Source organism: Pollachius pollachius, assembly GCF_949987615.1.
Source record: "Pollachius pollachius genome assembly, chromosome: 4".
Taxonomy (NCBI): Eukaryota; Metazoa; Chordata; class Actinopteri; order Gadiformes; family Gadidae; genus Pollachius; species Pollachius pollachius.
Window position 1 is genome coordinate 22,168,326 of NC_136937.1, and position 20,819 is coordinate 22,189,144.

At 42.9% G+C, this 20,819-nt stretch overlaps 1 protein-coding gene across 1 annotated transcript in view; it reads left to right on the forward strand.

Moving 5' to 3' along the window:
* mgat5 (alpha-1,6-mannosylglycoprotein 6-beta-N-acetylglucosaminyltransferase) overlaps positions 1–20,819 on the forward strand; it is a 101,831-nt gene that overhangs the window by 18,454 nt on the left and 62,558 nt on the right. Inside the window, exon 3 of the mRNA XM_079734640.1 lies at positions 6,693–6,863. Coding sequence (XP_079590766.1) covers positions 6,693–6,863 — 171 coding nt within the window. The remainder of the gene's footprint in view (positions 1–6,692; positions 6,864–20,819) is intronic.

A 20,819-nucleotide genomic window follows, 5' to 3' on the forward strand; every position in this document is an offset into this window, starting at 1 on the left:
TGGCTGCCGGCGTCTACTCACTTGGTTGATGATTTTGCTTGCGTTTCCACCGCCGACAGTAGGGCGGGGTTTAAGCCGCGACAGATACGTAAGCATTGTGACATCATAGCAGCCTGACACAGTGTAGCCTGCTAATAAATTAAATGAAAAAGAAGAACGCGACACATTAAACAAAGAGCAACAATGTAGGACGTCCAAGAAGAATGGCAAACTTTTGCGCAACATTTTCTCAATAAACAAAGTTTTCTTCGTTGTCAAGAAGTACCTTGCAGGTTCTTTGTTTGTTTTTATCCCCCTGTCGCACGAAAGTGACGGTTCTGTCAACCACTCAAGACGGCATGTGTAGCGCCAAGGCTAATCATGGCTCAGTGCTCTTATTTTGGGAGTGGAAATGCAAACCGCACCGCTCGGTAGAAACGCGCCATTAAATCAAGTGTGGCATTCAGGCCAAGGCCTTCACTAGCAGCGTGGGCCGATGCCCCTGGGACAGACAAACCGACTAGAGGGTTTAGCCAGAGCATCTTCTACCAAAGGTAATTAGAAGGGGTCATTAGAAGTCCTACGCCTCGGCTAATTAATTGGGAGCCTTCCTCTTTTGCTCCGCAACAGGAAAATAGTTGCTCTATTACATTTTTTAGTAGATGTATGGACTTTCCGGTGCCTTGGTTTGTCCTTATCCTTGATCTGGGGAGTCTCTTTGATACCCAGTTGGTGTCTCCCCTCCCATGTCAACACCATATCATTCAAGGGGACATATCATACCACCAGGTGTGAGTGTGATTAGCCATTACAAGCCGTTTTCAAAATGTGCAGCATTGTGACATCACAGGTGGGTGTGTCCACCTAGATGTGTGACGGATAGATGAGCAACGTTTGCTAAAGTCCACTGGATAGGATGGTAGACTGATCTATCCAGCACACATCTAGGTGGACACGCCCACTTGTGATGTCACAATGCTGCACATTTTCAAACCTGCTTGTAATGGATAATCACACTCCCACCTAGTGGTATGATATGTCCCCTTTAAGGGGGAAATGTTTGAACAAATCACATTAACTGCAATGTTGAACTGCTGAGATAAGTGAAACCTATGTCTACCCCTTTCTCTGTGGTAGCTCAATTTGGATGGTCAGGTATCCATCTATGAAATTGGGGCAAGGTAGTATTCACTCCTGACCCTAATGTACCATTACATGTACATTGCTAAGCGCTTTTTCATGGAAATCATTGAAATGAGAGATATCTCACCGCACCTGAGATTGACAGGCAAGTTGGATTCTCCAAACTGATCAGGGACGAGAATGTATCAGAAATGGCTAGGTGCGGGTGTGCAGTAATCAGGCACAGTTGTCAAAGAGCATTTCGCTGAAGGATGGCTATGGCTTTTATAACAAATTACACTCATAGTATAGCCCTGCAATCTGACCTAGAGCAGTGGTTCTCTGACTTTGACTTTATTGGGGGTCAAGCAGCGAAGCTGCGAGACACCCATTGTTATTCTATGTTTCCCTATCATTATTTTTATTATAATATCCTGCCATGGGAGTCTATGGCAGCCCATAGAACGCCGTGGTAAAAGATTTGCACACTTATTCAGGACAGTCTAATAATCACAGCAATTTTGGGGTAGCTAGCTCAAGAGCTCTAGCGCCACCAACAGGTCGACACCTGTTGGTGTCGACACCAAACAATTTGGTGACCCTTTTGACCTTGTTAGCAGCTGGTCTATTCCAGCCCTTAGAAAAGCAACTTCAATGTATTGTGATAACCATTTGCCAATAGCTTTCATTGCAAGTGAAATTACTGTCATCACCTAACCAATTATGTCTGTCAACCAAAATTAGTTCATGGAGTCTGCTTGGCCCCCTCATTGCTATGTTTAGCTATATTTATCATTAAGACCTTTTTAAAAAAATAGATAAATACACATGCAGTGGCATAGCAGAGAGTGGAAGTGACCCGTATATGGTGCTTATTAGTGTGAATTTACATTTCAATCTGATCAGTGTGTGTGTTTAACAAATCATCAATGGAAAACATTATAATGGAAAACATGCTTGGAATGAAATCGAAAATGACTTATGGAATGCACAAAGCAACACTATTTTGGGAAATATAACAAGCCAATATGCTATTTATACTGAATAATGATAATACATACACTTTCAATAATCAATAGAATGTGTTATATTATTGTACAATTGTTTTTATCCCACTTACAACCTGCAGTACTACCGCTCGTACCACCGTTGAAATAAACTGATTTATGGCACATGTTGTGCCATAAATCAGCTCAGGCTCATGGAACAAGGCTAAACGCTGCAGACAGGCCTGTTCAACTTGTAGCTTAGACCCATAGCACATGTTTAGACCTAGCTTGGGCTCATTGAAACAGGCTACATGCTGAAGACAGGCCTGTTCAACCTGTAGCTTAGACATTTAGCACATGTTTAGACCTAGTTTGGGCTCATTGAACAAGGCTACAAGCTGCAGACAGGGCTGTTCAACTTGCCCTGAAGTGCTTTTCCTTAATTTTTCCTTAATTCCTTAACGCCTCTCATATGAAAAGTTGCGTTATGGAAGATAATAGTGTGCTTCGTTTCATCTCTTTTCCGGTAACTGTAGCCTAACAACTGCCCGGATAGACCAGCCCTACCCTGGAGGTTGTTGGTGCTCGCTACACAGGCTAAACAACAAGGGTTGCATCTGTCTTTATAGTCTCCTGATATCCTGTTACGGTGCTTGCTCACTGGCCCATCAAACAACAACACCCAACCTCAAAATGTTGGCTGAAACCGATTCTACCTGTTTGTCAATGGAAAAAAAACAGCCAGCGGTTTATATAGATATCAGTGTGGCCTCGCTGTAGAACCAGATAAACCTGGCCAGCTCATGATTCATCTGCTCTGCAGATCGGTCTGACCCCACTCCCATACAACATTTTTTTCTGCCCGGTCAGAAAAAGACAGACCAATCACTACCGGTTATCTAAGATGAGGCTAGATAAATACAATGATGGTGCAGAGGTGCGCCGTAGAGGCTTTTTCAAAAACAGCAACAGAGATGGCTGCTGCAGATTTTGATTCTGGTTTCATGACAGTGTTAAACTAACAGGATGGGATATTTTCACAATATTTTTTTTATGGACGACTGGACTTAAAGCTTTTGTTGCTAGAAAGCTGTCATTATTTCGTGGCTCAGTGCTGCATCAGTCATTGTTCTGATTGGTTGTAGGCCTATCCAATTGCTTCCAGAGGCATTTTGGTCTTCCCCCCCCCGTTGGTGACGCCTTTGGGCACGGCCTGACTTACAACACCAGCCAATCAGAGGTATGCTGTTTCTCTCTTTGCTCATGCTAAATAACAGTTGGAAGGAAAGCATTTTATTTAACTTTGCTTTTCTGTTCATCTTTTAACCTCATTATTCAGTCTAATTCAGGAAAAACTGTTTTGATGGTTACGTCGATTGCTCCACACTGTTTTCTGATCAGTGCTGATTGGTTCCTTCAAATCGTTGAGCTCTTTTGGAAGAGGCTCTCAACTTGGCTGAAGGCCAAGCCGATCTGCAGAGAGGAACCATGTGAACACTTGGATCGGGGGGGCTTAGGAGGGTACAGGCCCCAGCAGGCGAGGCACACTGCCCACTGTTGGCATTCGTTGCCATTCGTTTGTTGGTTATTTCGATTTTTTTCAGGTGGTGTGCAAGCAGATTAATTCAACTATGGATCATTGGTTTGCGTCCGTCTATAAAAATAATGCAAATTATTTAACAATTGGATGGTTCTTTTAAATTCTCTTAGAACAGTTGTGCAATTGCGTGAGAGCATGCTGTGAAAGGGCGGCTACTGCAATGCAATCCTCCCCTCCCTCCAGGCATGGTTCAATTCTTCACCTGACAGCAGTGCAGTGAGCCAGTGGTCCAGGTCGGACCCTGGACAGGGCCTGGTCCCGGTACCGTGGCCCACGTAGCTTTCACTGGCTTAATGGCTAACCAAACTAAAGAAAGATGCCTCCATATGGACATCGCTCATCGCTACTTCCATCATGTCGTGACTATTCTAGGTCATATGGAGCGTTTCAAATGGCTTACCTTCTGTAGTCCATGTCGCCAAACAGCGCTGGTCAGCATAGAAGTATGGATTAGGATCCAGACCATCTGGCCTGTCCTGGGATTGTATTTAAAATGTCTTGTTGGCTCAGATTAGAAACTATTGAAAAACATGTCATAAATCCCACACATTATTCCTGATGGTGTGTGTGTGTGTGTGTGTGTGTGTGTGTGTGTGTGTGTGTGTGTGTGTGTGTGTGTGTGTGTGTGTGTGTGTGTGTGTGTGTGTGTGTGTGTGTTAGGGCTGGGCGATTAATCGAATTTCGATTTTAGAGTCAAACGATCACAAAATTAACATAATGGAGTTTTTCAAATTTTTTTATTTTATTTCTTTTTAAAAATATATTTTTTTGAAAGGGCAGAACAGCTGGATATATATATATATATATATATATCTCTCTTACCCACTCCACCTGATATGACCACTGACATTTCTTTCGTACCCTCTAGTGCTCTGTAATAAAAAACAATGTATTAAAGGTCACCTGGCAATGTCTCAATGACTTGTTATACTTGCAAATAAGCAGCGAGTGTGATATCCAATGACTGCCTCAGAGGAAATGGTGTCCTTGGCTTGTTCGTCAGTTCAAAGCCAGGCTACATAGTTTAGCACATGTGGGTATTGATCACGTTGGTCCCCCTTCTGGCACATGATCGGTTGCTCCTTACCAGAGAAATGAGATGCACACTTTTATTTTTAGGCCATCACATCCGGTTTTGTTGTAAATGGCGTGGGAACATAAATCAATGATGTTTTGAGTTTAGCTCTCGACCTCTATTTTGACCTGTGTATCCTAGGTTTTGCATTTCCATCATGGGGTTAGTTACATTTACTGATGTGCTTTACACAATCATTTCAGGGAAGGGTACCCAGCTGGATCAAATGTCACATAGTTTTGTTTAGATTCAAATCGGGCAGTAGTCAACCGAATCAAATATTGGTTGGCTGAAATTCGGCCAGCGCTACAACCATGGGGAAAAGATTATCATAAAAAAAATCTGCATGTTACCTCTAGATAAAATTGTATGCGCCCTGCATTCTACTCTACCTGCTAGTTTAAATATCACATCCTGTTTGGAGAAGGTCAGTGGATGTCAGATCCACTCTCGGTCACAGAGTGCCGCGCCGGGCAGCATAGTATATAGACAACACACAACCGAAGATTTGAATTTAGGTTTTGCGCTGTTTTAATTTTGACCTCTTGTCTTCTCGTAAGTCTTATAGCCTATCAAAGCATGTGATTATTAAAAAAGAAACTACGGAGCTTTCTATAGTATTTTTATCCATAATTCGTGTTATTTCTTAAAGAATATAGCCTGTCACCAGTGTTGGGGAAGATAATTTTAAAAGTAGCTTGTTACTCGTTACTTCTTAAACAAGTATAAAAGTAAGTATTTGAATTTGCTCAGCGAGTCACTCTAGGAACGAGCAATATACTCACTCCCCAATTCCCCTGGTCCAGAACATTAACCAATCAAATCAATGTATCTGATATAGGCGGGCCAAAAGTGTTGCTGTTTTACCGACCGGATACGGCAAGAGTCTTATCTATTGGTTAGCTCCGCTGGTCTGGATAGATCATGCCTATTCATCTGATTGCTCGTAGTGTTATCCAATGTGTGTTTTCCAGTGATATTTTCAAATGCATGCTTGGTGCCACCCCTTGAGTTGGGCCATTTTCATTACTCATTGCCAGACCCTACAGCTTTCTAGATGTGGGTCTGGATTTCCAGGCTATGCCGATATTGCCTTTGCTTCCTCAATTTACATCATAAAAATGACACAATGATGATCACAAATGTTACAAGTCTCATTTCAAAAAAGGACTAAAGAAACACTAACAAAAAACATTTACTGAACTGTAAATCATGCCGCAAAAAAAAATAGCCGAAAAAAAAAACAGTAACCAACTGGTTTGGGTGGCCAACCTGTAACCAGTGGCCACCCAAAGCGCTTTAGAATATTGCCTCACAATCACCCATTCGTACACACATTCACACACCGACGGCGGCGTCAGCCATGAAAGGCGACTGCCAGCTCATCGGGAGCAGTTAGGGTTAAGTGCCTTGCTCAGGGACACCTCGACACTCAGCTAGGAGGAGCCGGCGATCGAACTAGCAACATTGCGGTTACCAGCCAACCCGCCCTACCTCCTGAGCTACTGCTATCCACATACATCGTAAAATAACAATGACTGCCTTCATTTTGAAGGTACAGAAGCATAGGAAATAGGAATGTTAATGGTAATGGTAACAGTTGAAGTAAGGGTTAAAAGTGCAGGGTAATTATTGTAATATTATAATAATGATATAATTATTATATTATTGTGGGTACCATCGCTGTGTTTGAAACTGCTCCAGCGTTTCTCATGCAAGACGTGGTGAAACAAAGTTTGGATAAGCCTTATACTCTTATATTTTAATTTATTTAGAATTTTATAATGCTACAACTCTCTTGTGCTCTCTCCAAATGGAGCATTATCGCCATCAAAAATCCCATGATGCATTCTGAAGTAATATTATCTTAGCAAACAGTTATTTGTTGTCCATGTTTGAGGGCTTTGTGGGTGACCTTCCCCTCCAGACCTGAAGAAGACCCTGGCCGTGCTGCTGGACAACATCATGCTCCGGCTGGGCAAGCTGGAGTCCAAGGTGGACAACATCTACAACGGCACAGGGGGGAACCTGACCAACGGCACCGGGGCCGTCACGGCCACGCCCAGCGCTACCAACGCAGAGAAGGTCAACGTCGCCGGTGGGTGCCATTTTAGTAGCTCACTATGCTTTGTGGTTCTTGTTGTTTGTTATCTAAAGATTTCAAAATAACATTACGTTCGCTTGAACATTGAGCTGAACGAAACATACCTTTCATTTCCCTGGTTGTTGGCTTGTTGTGTATTTTTCATTCTTTCTTTCATATTTTCCATTTTGTCTTTTAAAGAATGGCATTGAACATTCCTCTCGGTCCACGACAGCAAACATATCATACACCTCTGCACATGGGCACATTATAAGAATGGGATCCTCTCTGGTCATCTCAAAACTGGTATAGTTGAAATGACTTGTGTGCAGGTGTTAGTATAATAATTGAATACACGATTGAAAAGACTCATTCCTTATTCTGATGTAGCATGGCTCAGGTATGTAATCCAATACAAATGTAACAAGTAGTTATTGAGAATTAGCACACCGCACATTGAATCCAACCCCTTCAAATCATGTGTTATTTTGTGAACCTCTTATGAAACACTTGATTATAACAAAATAACGCTCTTCTTTTCTCCACTCATTCATTAAACCCCCATTCCCAATAATAATAATAATACCAGGTCACGCACTGATCCCTTCATTCCTGCTCATTGATTTTAGTGCCAGTCCCGTGGATGATGAATTTAGCCCTGCTAAGAGAACTAGGTGTTTTGTTTTTGGGGATTAGGGGATTTAGTTTTCAGCGCCAATACATTGGGGGCGCCTTGGCTATGATGCATTGGATTTATTAAAATCTTGCTCAGCCCAACCCGATTGAGGTGAAAGTCAATGTGTTGCATACAGAGAAAATCCTCTCCCTAATGACCTTTAATAGAAAGGACTGCTCCATGTTCTCTGCTGTTTGTGAGTCATCGCCTCAGGGTCACAAGTCGGCTCTCAGCTGTCACATGAAAGCCCCAGGAATGGACCCAGCCAGGGCACTTGATAATCACCGCGGTCATGGATCATCACATTGTCCTTGTACTCGCTAGGCACAGAAAGTGGCTGGAAAGTAGGGCTGTCCCCGACTCTGAATTTTCTGAGTCGAATTTTCTCAGTTTTCAGTCCAGAGATTTGACTATTCGGCGGCCGTTTGGGGCAGGTCTTTTGGAGGTTTAAAAAATGAGTTTTCTTTCTATGAACACTCTGTTTTGGTAGGCTATAGGCCTTTAATATATGCTTGCGCGTTGCGCTCATTACGTTCTCGCCTGAACAGTTTTCTGTCAATCAAACTGGTCGGAATTGTAGCCAACTTATTCCTGTCGGGTTTTAATTAGGCTTCTGCCCATAATGCGGTCCGATAATGAACACGGGGCTCATGTATAGGCTAGTGGATAATCAACTATATGAGCCCCGTGTTCACGATCTGATTGCATTTATTGAGCCCAAAATAATACACAGCGCTGTGTTGCCACACTGACTGTGCTCCTAGAGAAAATGTAGCAATAATGTAAGGGGAGACAGCCGCTTCCCTCTGCGAGATTCTGTCTAGCAAACAAAGTTACTATGAATCAATCGCCACAGTGACATGGACAGTGTCTAAATAAAGCTTCTCTTTATTATCATTAGAGCTATGATACAAATGGTGAATATTAAGCCTGCGGTGGCATCTGTACGCGCAGTTTGCAATTTATTTTCAGCACCAATTGCCACTGAAGAAGAATAATAAAAGGTCACAATAAATGTGTCGATTCATGGTCTGACACGTCTACACTATAGGTTTGGTCTTTTACTGAGATCAAATAAAAACTCTTTGAAAATACACAAAGTAATGCTCCTAACCTTCTCTCTCACACTCTCTCCTTTCGCACGGCACCAGCTGTCTCTTCGGAGTCAAAGTCATATTTATTGTATTGTTTGTTTATATGTAGGCATATTTATAAATGTCGCCACACTTTTGACGTCTTCTGAGACATGGTTATAGGCTATGGTAATATTTGCTATAGTAAAACCACCACCGTCCGTGCACCAACCGTTCTGGTTTCAATTTGTATCCATTTCAGCACACGCCGTGCCGCCTCAGTCCTTCTAAAATATATCATTATAATTATTATCCATATAAATATTATTCCTGTGCATTTTAATGTTATTTATTTTTAGTTTTATTAATGCACACCACTCACTGACGAAAAAAATAAAAATAAAGGAAGACTGCGGGAACCGACTGATTTGAATCATCGACTTTCAGGGGACAGCCCTACTGGAAAGCACGTCTTCTTTTGGTGTATTTGAACTAATTCATCCGCTAATGGTGTCCATCAAATGAAATTGCCGACAGTTATGTACCGCTGTTAAGTACCACTCGTTGAATAACGTTCAATTCCTCGAGCTGGTCTTCTTATGATGATGCTGTTAATGTAGGCCTTGTTTCTTTTAACCTTCTTGATCCACGTTTTTTATGATGGGCAAACACATGTTTATCATCAATAAGCCAGTGAATAAACGTTTGGAAGAGCAGAGCCATTAGCATGAAGTTCCATGAGCCACACATAAAAAATACCTTCTAAACTAACTTGGCCAATGGCAGTTGGAAGGAGGTCAGTAATTGTAAGCCAGCCCCTTAAGGGTTTAGCTCCTGGCTGATGATGAATCCAGAGGCCCTTCGCTCGCTGCCAAATTCAAGCTTTATCCCACATCAGACGTAAAGAACTTATATGCTTAACCCCCTTCCACACATTCTTAGCTAGGGCCCTCTTCCCTCTCCCTGGTGTCTACCTTCTAGTGGTGCAACGGTTCACGGGTTACCCGTGATCCGTACGGATCAACCCTCACGGTTCGGGACGCAAGTGATCCGTGGATCGGGTGATAAAAAAAGTTGTGCATTCACGTGATCAGAGCATGTTTAAAGGACAATTCCGGTAATTAGCACATTGAGCCCCATTTCTGGTTTGTCTAGTATGAAATATAATGGTTGACACAACGAAATGCTGACTATTGGTCCTGTCTCAGGTATTTGTCTCATTTCGATTCGCCCCTGCCTGCTTCAAAATGGCTGGCTTTGGGCATTCACAAACCTGTCCTTAAAACAACAGGTTTGTTTTCAGAAATGTGCAACTCACAGAGTGGTTAGTGTTAGTGTTCGTTGATGTTCCTAATCAAGTATCGTAGCAAAATACAGTTTCTGTCTTCTTTTATTTGGCGTTTCGTAATCCCATTGAAACGGAAACCGAACCGGAAGTGGAAATGGGCTGTTTGTTTGGTTGTAGTCTTTTCGCTCGGTTCTCTGTATCAACAGTAGGGCTAGAACCAAGCGAAAAGACAACAACCAGCCCCCCTTTTTGTTTCCGGTCAACGAGCAATGAGTCTTCCAACAGAAATCAATGGATTTGCAAAATGCCAAATAAAACACGACCATACTTGATAAAAAAAAAAAGAGGAGGATGTCTGCATTGCCTTGGGAGAGTGTAGACTCTCCCAAGGCAATTTAAACTTGTAAATCCAGGTCTGCTGTGCTTCCTTGGACACAGTTTTTATTTCATTTTATTTACTATCCATGTTAAAAAGAAGAAGGAATAATGCTCCAGATTGCACTTTATTTTGTTTAAATTATTTTTTATAAGTTTTTATTTTATGTGGACACAAGCAATTTTTTAAAATATTTACTATGCTTAAAGGAAGCAGGATTATTACGTAATTTTTCACTTTATTTTGTTGTTAGACATTTGAAGATTTCATTTAAAGTCCCTTTTGTCTTATCTTTTTTGTTGTTGTTAATCCGAAAATGATCCGACCCGTGACTCAAAAACCGTGACACGATCCGAACTGTGAGTTTTGTGATCCGTTGCACCCCTACTACCTTCAGATGGATTTTTGGACAACAGTCTGTAAACATGCATGTATTCTGAACCCTTAAATGGTCCAATCTGGACCCCCATTTCCATCATCATTAAGGCTCAGAGACCTAGGGACTTGGATCCCAAGAGCCTTCCCATGTTGGCCGTGGCATGAAACGGCAGACATTCCTCGCTGGGGCAATGTCTTCAGCCTTGAGGTTGTCCCACCCATGCCCGGGGAAAACATTTACCTGGAAATATTATTATTGCAATCAGTGGAGAGAAACACCCTGGCTTTGGGAGAGAGGGTCGCTATTAGGGATGGGCACGTTATTCGAATATTCGAAATGACGTGGGTATTCGTCTTTAGCTGTAACAGATTTCTTTTAATTTTTGCCTAAATATATTAAATATATTCATTAGCTATATTAATTACATATTGTTCATTAAATGTGTATACTAATGCCATTTAATACTTGGAGTACTTGGCTATACCGCAACCTCCGTTCCAGCGGAGAGAGTCTTTTCCACGGCATGCTTGTAAATCGCCTCCGCACCCGCCTATCCCCCGAGCACGTAGATATGCTAATTATTTGGAAGAAGAATGAGTGATGCAGTAGGTGGGCTTCTGTGTTATGTTCACTGGAAATGTTTTAGACATACTGTATTTCTGTCTTACACATAATATATTTTTGTTGATGTTCTGTTGTATGCGCATCATGCGTAATGCGAGGCAGCCCCATGCGCTGCAAGTAGAGTTCTGTTGATATCCAAGCCCACCAGTACTTAAAAAAAATAGTTTTTGCTGTTGTGCTTCAGTTACTTGAATCTATTCAGTATGTGCCTTGAATTTACTTTAATCTAATTTCATTTTGTGCCTTAAGTATGCAATAATGTTCATTCATATTCTTGTAAAAAATGATGGTTTCGATTCAGCATACTGATTTCGAGTGTTTTTTTCCTTCTAAAAGGCTCAATAAATTTAACAAATTGGATTTGATTTCCTTATTTATTTAACTAATAGATGGAAAACGAATACATTTGTTTAGTGAAGGCCAGATCACGGAAGAGCTTCAGGCTACGTTATGAGTGCGCTACACTTTTTTTCGTAGTTTGGTTAACCGGTTTCTCCAATTTTTTTTTTATAGAATATTCAAATATTGATATGCCTTCAAATGCCCATCCCTAGTTGCTATCGGCATCAGTCCAACGGAGTAAGGGGGGCTGAACCCCATCCTGCCTCTGTTCCTCTGTCCCGGGCCCTCCACCAGGGAGTAAGGGGTGCTGAACCCCATCCTGCTGAACCCCATTATTTTCCACCGTTGCTTACTCAGAACTGCTTTTGATTTTTAAGTTTGCAATTGCAAGAGAATGGGAAGCAAGAAGCAAATAATCCCCCTAAAAGAATAGGCAGTAAACAAACTCGGTATAGATATATATAGAAAAGAGATAAGCAATAAGAGAGAGATGGAGAAAGAGATATAGATATAGATATATAAAGGTAGATAAATGTATACTCTATGTATACAAACCACTTCTTGAAATCAAGAAGATTTATTACCCATCAAATCCAAGTACCATCCCGAACCCTTCCCCTCCCATGTAGCGTGTGACATGACCCCATGCCAATGCTACATACAAACAATCACTCTACTCAAGGCATTTTAGAGAACCTGCCAATCTGGCAACCTCATCAGAGGTTTTTGTAGAAGTATTTCACCAAAAAAAAACATTGCCTTAAGTGGCAATCATAACATGAAAATCGTCATGATTGACACCTTAAAGGTCCCATGGCATGCTACTTTATGGATCCTTTTATATAGGTGTTATTGGGCCCCTAATACAGTGCTTGAAAACGTTTACGAAATGCAGTCTTGGTGCAGAATTACAGCCATTACGAGCCAGTCCCATGATGAGCTTTCCACAAACGTGCTATTTTTTAGTGGCAGGTCAAGGTGGAGGGTGGGGGTATGGCCCTGAGCGGCTTGCGGCCACTGTACCATGCGCTCGTGTTTACAGTGGATGTATCGCAATGGCGAGGCGCACACAGCTTTGGGCCATGTTCTGTAAATATTCTAGAGCACCTTGGGTGCTCTGGCGGGAGTCCTGGAGCTCTATATCTAAATTATATGATATTATGCATAGATAACTATCATATAATATATATTATCACGGCCGAAAGCTGTGTACGCCTCCAGACAATATTATGAATCTCAAACGACTGCGTCGGGTTCTCCGACGTCTGTGGTTCTTCCACTTCCGAGACATGGAGGAGAAGGGATTGTTGCCCGCGATTGTTGAGCGCGATTGTCTCCCGCAGTGCCTCGCGGTGTTGGTGCCTCGCGGTGTTGGTGCCTCGCGGCGGTGGTGCCTCGCGGCGGTGGTGCCTTGGCAACGGGCAGCGGGGCTCCCGGCGGGATACAATCACGGGCAACAATCCCTTTTTCCTCCATGTAGCAGTTCATAAACTTCAGGGAGTCAAAGCCAAAGTTCCTTTCCCCATGGCTGAGATAACCCTCACTACGAGTCTCGTGGAAATACCAGAGACTTCAGAGAACCCAACGTTATATGCGCCATAACACAAACAGCAGAACGGTTATCAAAGAAGTGTCAATCAAGAAGTGTACAACAGTTGTGTTACAGTGTGTGTATTCACCCACACTCATACATGTGGCGTTCGCACGGTTGTAGTTCATTGTCTCATTGGCGGGCCAAATTCTCTGGGCGGGCAAAGCAGAGAAAGGGGAGGTAACATGTCCCCGTATGACGACATGCAGGGAAAATTCCAAATCGGCGTGTCTGACCTTTGTTTTTTCAAAGGCAGAGCAGGATACCTAGTGCTCGTTTTACACCTAACACCATTTTTAGCTACTGAGGGACCATAGGCAAGCTAGAGGAACTAATATTAATGGCATAAAATGGCATAAAATGTTCATGCCATAGAACCTTTAAAAACAACAAAGCAACCAATCTGGAATAACACAAACCAGCCAAACCCACCTGCAACCTTCACAGTACACATTCCGATGTTTAGTTCGGTGTATATCAGCAGATCACACCACATTGTGAAGTCCTAGTCCCGATCTTCTGAGGTACACTCATGTTGGTACCCTATCCCCCATGATAACAACCCATAAACAGCCTCTCCCCTCTGACCAATCCTGAGCCCTTGGACATGAGGTGAGACGGCACTCTGCGCTGCAGAGCCCCTTGGTTCTCTCAAGGCTTCTCAGAAGGCAGGCTGGAGATGGGATTCGAGCCTCTCTTTGTGGTCTCCCTGCCATGGTGTTGACCTCACGAACTACTCTGCCACAGGCCAGCACGGGTCCATGTCCGCAGTATCATAATGCGGAAATCCGAACCAACTAAAGAAACATTTTGAACAAAACAAGCTTGGCTGGCTGCTGTTCTCTTCTGGGTGTCGAACAAGTCCACTGATCATGTATCACTGTACCATTGGACTGTTGTCCCAGACTGACTGACTGGCTGATCCCGCCCAGCAAAGAGGATCCAGATTACTCACCACTAAGGACACCTTAGGATGAACTGTTTAAAATGATTTATGTTGACATCATAAATTCTATTTTTTATACAGTTAATAGAAAATCTTTAAAAAAGGAGGATTGTAATGATCCTGCATTTAACATTTTTCCTCTTTCTAGTTTTTCTATTCTTTGTTTTCGTTGAAAGACGTTGCGTAGATGAGAGTTGAATCTGTGTTGTTCAGAGAAATCTGGGAGCTTTTTCATTAAGTCCTCTTTCAAATCAATGCTAATCAAATGAGCACGCACACACACATTAATGTATGGAAATTCACAATCAATACGTGATCAGGTGCTGAGTGTAGCTGTCCTCTCCATATCAAGCTTGCCAGGCCGCTCACGTCCGCTAGCTAAGCTGACCCAGGGAGAGCTCAGTCTGTCAGAAGCCCGCTACGCTTCACAGTCTTACACACCGCCATTTTGAATCCCCACTGAACCAAAGAACCCAACCATGAATCCTTCATGTCGCACCAAACTGCATGGCGCATGTTGTTTTTGCCGATTTAGACTTTTGACCACTGTGCTTTGAAGCGAGTGGATTAACCTATTCAATAAAACCCAAATGTACCCCCACCCCGAGCCTAAGAACAATTAGTTTGAAATGTGTTTTTGTTCTTCTTGATATTACAAGGTCACTCAAACTGCAGAGGGACACGTTTCCAGTACAGCAGTTGAAACAATAGCAGGAATGCAGCCAGGTCAGTCTTAAGCCTGTAAGTCATGGCTGTTCTCCCCACTTCTCCCCTTCTCCCCTTCCCCTGTCATGTGTTGCTCAAAGGTACGATTTTACAGCTATGATTTTAGTGGAATTTGTTATAAATGGCCTAGCAACCCTTCATTGGTTAGTCTGTGAATCTGCGTTCATCTTTAGACCGCTTCTGCCTTATTTCTGAGCATTTTCTGGCCAATCAGGTTGTCTCTTCCCTGATAAATTCACGCCAAACATCTGGCATGTCAATCCCAGGTGTGCCATGAATGCCCTTGTGGTTTCTTTTTGGATGATTTTGGAATCGGTCTGTGTAGCAATGTCTCCTTCCACACGCTCACCTAGATGTCTTTACTGGACCCTTCCAAAGACCTGGACACAGGGTCTCTCCAGTCTGTGGGCCTTTTTCAATACCATGAATGCAAAGAAAGGATTTGTGTTCTTGGTGAGAATGTACTTGCTAATCGTTCTTGGAAGAAAGCAAGGTCAAGAGCACACAGAACGCTGTTGACAATTTGAGATGTGTTCCTGCTTGTATTGTGCACTGCAACGAAGCCGCATGCAGTCCTCAAAAATTAAAACCAGGCTATAACACCCGATACAATTGAAGCTTGATTTTCTTCAGCTCTACACTGAAATTTAATGTCTAACATTTTATAATAGACATTACATTATATCAAGCACAAAATAGCAACAGTTCCCTTTCATAATGCTTCTGTTCTTTATACAGTGGTTTGCCTGCTTTTCCTCCGTGGTCTGCTCCACTAGCTGCAGTGGTCTGTGGGGTGGTGGTCCGTGGGGGCGGGATCTGTGAGTGTTACTGACCGGCTGGCTAGCTCGCCATGCAGGCGCTAATGGAGCTTCTAAACTCTGAGAAGATTGACTTTTTTCGATACGCCATCAATTCCCGTAAAACTGCCTATATTGAAAATCTACACTGTTGATTCCTCGCCTAAATAATGATCAATAATGATACGGAAATTTGTAAAAGGTGTTCCACACTTGAATGCTGAAATGATTGCTTGAATATCTGTGATGCCAAGTTCACACAAGGCACCAACCCATGCACCCTGGGTGACATTGGAGACAACAAAACAACCCCCGGGAACTTAACAGTTCTTTGGAAAATGCGTGTAACTTGTGTATTGCGACGCAAGGAAGCATGGATGCAAAACAGCGGTGAGGTACAGTGGGGCAAAAAAGTATTTAGTCAGTCACCAATTGTGCAAGTTCTCCCACTTAAAAAGACGAGAGAGGCCTGTAATTTTCATCATAGGTAAACCTCAGCTATGAGAGACAAAATGAAAAAAAAAATCCAGAAAATCACATTGTCTGATTTTTTTAAGAATTTATTTGCAAATTATGGTGGAAAATAAGTATTTGGTCACCTACAAACCAGCAAGATTTCTGGCTGTCACCGACCTGTAACTTCTTCTTTAAGAGGCTCCTCTGTCCTCCACTTGTTACCTGTATTAATGGCACCTGTTTGAACTCCTTATCAGTATAAAAGACACCTGTCCACAACCTCAAACAGTCACACTCCAAACTCCACTATGACCAAGACCAAAGAGCTGTCAAAGGACACCAGAAACACAATTGTAGACCTGCACCAGGCTGGGAAGTCTGAATCTGCAATAGGTAAGCAGCTTGGTGTGAAGAAATCAACTGTGGGAGCAATTATTAGGAAATGGAATACATACAAGACCACTGATAATCTCCCTCGATCTGGGGCTCCACGCAAGATCTCACCCTGTGGGGTCAAAATGATCACAAGAACGGTGAACAAAAATCCCAGAACCACACGGGGGGACCTAGTGAATGACCTCCAGAGAGCTGGGACCAAAGTAACAAAGGCTACCATCACTAACACACTACGCCGCCAGGGACTCAAATCCTGCAGTGCCAGACGTGTCCCCCAGCTAAAGCCAGTGCATGTCCGGGCCCGTTTGAAGTTTGCTAGAGAGCATTTGGATGATCCAGAACAGGATTGGGAGAATGTCATATGGTCAGATGAAACCAAAATAGAACTTTTTTTTAAACTCAACTCGTCGTGTTTGGAGGAGAAAGAATGCTGAGTTGCATCCAAAGAGCACCATACCTACAGTGAAGCATGGGGGTGGAAACATCATGCTTTGAGGTTGTTTTTCTGCCAAGGGACCAGGACGTCTGATCCGTATGACGGAAAGAATGAATGGGGCCATGTATCGTGAGATTTTGAGTGAAAACCTCCTTCCATCAGCAAGGGCACTGAAGATGAAACGTGGCTGGGTCTTTCAGCATGACAATGACCCCAAACACACCGCCCGGGCAACGAAGGAGTGGCTTCGTAAGAAGCATTTCAAGGTCCTGGAGTGGCCTAGCCAGTCTCCAGGTCTCACCCCCATAGAAAATATTTGGAGTTGAAAGTCCGTGTGGCCCAAAAACATCACTGCTCTAGAGGAGATCTGCATGGAGGAATGGGCCAAAATACCAGCAGCAGTGTGTGAAAACCTTGTAAAGACTTACAGAAAACGTTTGACCTCTGTCATTGCCAACAAAGGGCATGTAACAAAGTATTGAGATGACCTTTTGTTATTGACCAAATACTTATTTTCCACCATAATTTGCAAATAAATTCTTTAAAAATCAGACAATGTGATTTTCTAGATTTTTTTTTTCATTTTGTCTCTCATAGCTGAGGTATACCTATGGTGAAAATTACAGGCCTCTCTCATCTTTTTAAGTGGGAGAACTTGCACAATTGGGGGCTGACTAAATACTTTTTTGCCCCACTGTAAGTCCATTGGGCCGCTGGAAGCAAATCGTGTCCATAGGCCAGGCTGACCTCTCCAGCCATTGAGTTTGCATTCAAGTTCAGCGAGACTGTCACAAAAGACACTATGAAACGACAAAAGTGTAACCAAGACCTAAGAGTTGTGGACTTCATCTTAAGTAATATGAATAGGCAAAATAAATCTCGCTCTCTCGCTCACTCTCTCTCTGCGGTCGTAGTTCAGTTGATTACAGCTAATTTATCGCTCTACCGCGCACAAGATGCGGTCTTCGTAGCGTAGCAAAATGGCTGAGGCACAGATGAGTTTCGCCCAGGATTCTAATAAATCACACATCATTCATTAAATAGTGATCCACTGCACGTAGTTCAGCTCAAAAAACCTGTTCTACCTCCAGTGAGACCCCCCGGGGGGGGCGAGGCCTCCTTCCCAGGGCATCATTTTGCTTCGTGTACCCTCTGACAATATAAACCGCCCCGTCCGGCCCCTGCTCTGCCCACCCCAACCCCTCCGCAACACAGCTGTTCACTGTCCCTAGGGCAGACAGACAGCTGACACATTTTAATAAAAGTGCTAACTGAAGCGAAAGCTGAGGAAGTAATTACACAACAAGAACACAACAATAGGAGAACTCTCCTTCCTCAACTTATACTCAACTATACTCTCCATCCTTATTTCTCTTTGTCTGTCTCTCTCTCGCTCTCTGAAAAAGAAGAGGCTAATTTTTGCCTGTTTCCATCCACTACTGTTCACCAACCTTTTTACCTCCCTCAAGCTCAAAATAAATGTGAGTGAACTATTTGAAATTTCGTCTATTCTATTCGGGTATTTCTATGCACATAATTTAAAATTTCCATGAAAACTGGTAGATGGGAACCAACCTTCATTCTCTCTCTATCTCCTGAAACGGCTGATGGAGTAAATCCGCCAGGCATAACGAGTAATAAAGCACGAATAAGGAGAAGTCGGGAAAAGGATTTGAGAGAAATATCATGTGTGCGTGTGTGTGTTAGGAGGAGGAGCAGGAGAGGGGTATGCGTGAGTCAAGCATGGCTGCTATCGGGGTAACCTGAGGACAGCTCCATGTGCCTTCCAGTTTGTTTATTGTTTTGGTCGCGGGGCTGGGTGTTTTTATGCCAGCAGGACCTCTTGTGACACACACACACACCTCCCCAACTAAACCCCTACTTCCCCAAACAATAGTCTTCAAATGTGAAGTTGATAGTGATGAACTTCCTCTTAAGGTTACACTAAACTGATTACACTAAACTGTCAGATTGTGACTGATCATATTAATATCCCCCCACTGTGGTTGTTGAGAATTGAAGGACGTTTGCGGATGATATCCGACATAAGGTGGATTGCTCGATTGAACAATGAAATAATAAATGATTTACAATGCTCCGAATGAGCGCATGTGTAATGGCCGTGGTCCGAATGCAATCGCGGCTGTGACGTGAATGCACGGTTAAGTTGCGCAATGCTTGAAGAGGTGGAACTTATTGACCCAACATTAACATATAAGTGAACTGTACTGTTCTTACTTTTTGTATATACATAAATATCAATATAAATATCAAAGAATGACTCACTTGGTCAAGAACGCACACATACACTTGCTCCATGTTACGTGGTGGAACAAACTAGAATAATGCGCGACTGCGCGTCAATGTTTACCAAATGGAAAAGGACCACACCTAGTGGTAAGGGAGCATTACTATCTGCCTGACGGAATTACCAAATCAGACAAATACATAGGGGAATTCAGAACAGTGGTTGTTAAAATAATAATAAATGCCTTACTTCCAGATATGAGATATGTGCAAAGCTGTGCCATACAGCTGCTTGTAACTCTTTCTCCTGAGGGGCTTTTATTTTTATAGCGTCTGTCCGTCACGTCCTCTTCCTGTCGTGTTTCTATTCATTACGATGTCTGTGATGGAACACGATTCACAGGTGGGTTTCCCTGTGGTTCTTACCAGGTCACACAAGTCCTTTAATAGAAGCTCCCCCACCTGCCCTTTGCTTCCTTCATTTGGCGGAAGTTTAGCTGACTGCTAAACACCACTGTCCTCCCCATATTTATGTTATAGGACTCTAAGACCAATGTGTCTATTTATGATGTTACTCCTGCACTACACAACCTCATTGGACTATTATGCATCGTATGTGTTGCAATTTACACCCCTTTTGATTAGATGGTTGAATGTTAAGTGAGTTGTACTATGCGTCTACTCCGCAACCAAATAACGTTGGATTATCATAGTTAATTAATCCAACAATATATATGTCTTAAAATCCTTTAATCTATAAATGTCCTAAATGATTGCATATGTCATCGCAATTAGCAAAAGTACAAAGGTACGTCTTAAAATGTGATTTATCCAAAAAGCAGCCAAGGAATTGCTAACGTTTTAATTTTATAATGATGAACCAAATGTTAGTAGTTGGCTTGGTTGGTTAGTTGGTTGTTGATGCAAGACAACAGACTTGAACGTGGTGACATGCTACTCAAGTAGCCTGTTCTCGAGCTGGGTACAACACAATGCAGACCATTGTAAGGGAATGACAAAGTTATCAGATGGGACGGTGGTGGGATTGTGTCCTCACACTGCTAGGAGACCCAAAAGAGGCCAGGAGGACACCTCTGGATGTAACATGTAGCATGTCTGGTCAAACCCCAACCTAGATCCAATCTGGGAGCGTCCAGATCTGGCGGCCCCGTGATCCAATCGCAAACGCCTTGTGTTCCCAAGCCCCTAGATCACCTTTACTCTTCCCCCATCTTCCTCTGCCTCGCTTCTGTCCATCCAGCCATCCATCATGTGTCTAGTTAATACAGTGATTTATTTACACAAATTAAAATGTATTTGTAGCAGGTTCGGGCAATGAGAGCAGGCGGGGTTGTCGTTCTCTCCGCAGGAGATCGGTTTATTTGTTTTCAAAACGGAACAGAAATATTTAAGATGCAACAAAAAGGATCCATTTAGAGCCGTCTCGCGGTGGATCTCGATAAGTGTCACTCGCTCCGGACGTCCGTGGTCCGTTCGCTCCTGGGTTTGGTCTCTCTTCACTATAACAGAAAGCAGGCACATAAGTACACCCTCCCTGATTGACCTGAGTGCAGACACCTGCTCACCACCAGGTTCAATCCCCCCGGCCAATCCCGTG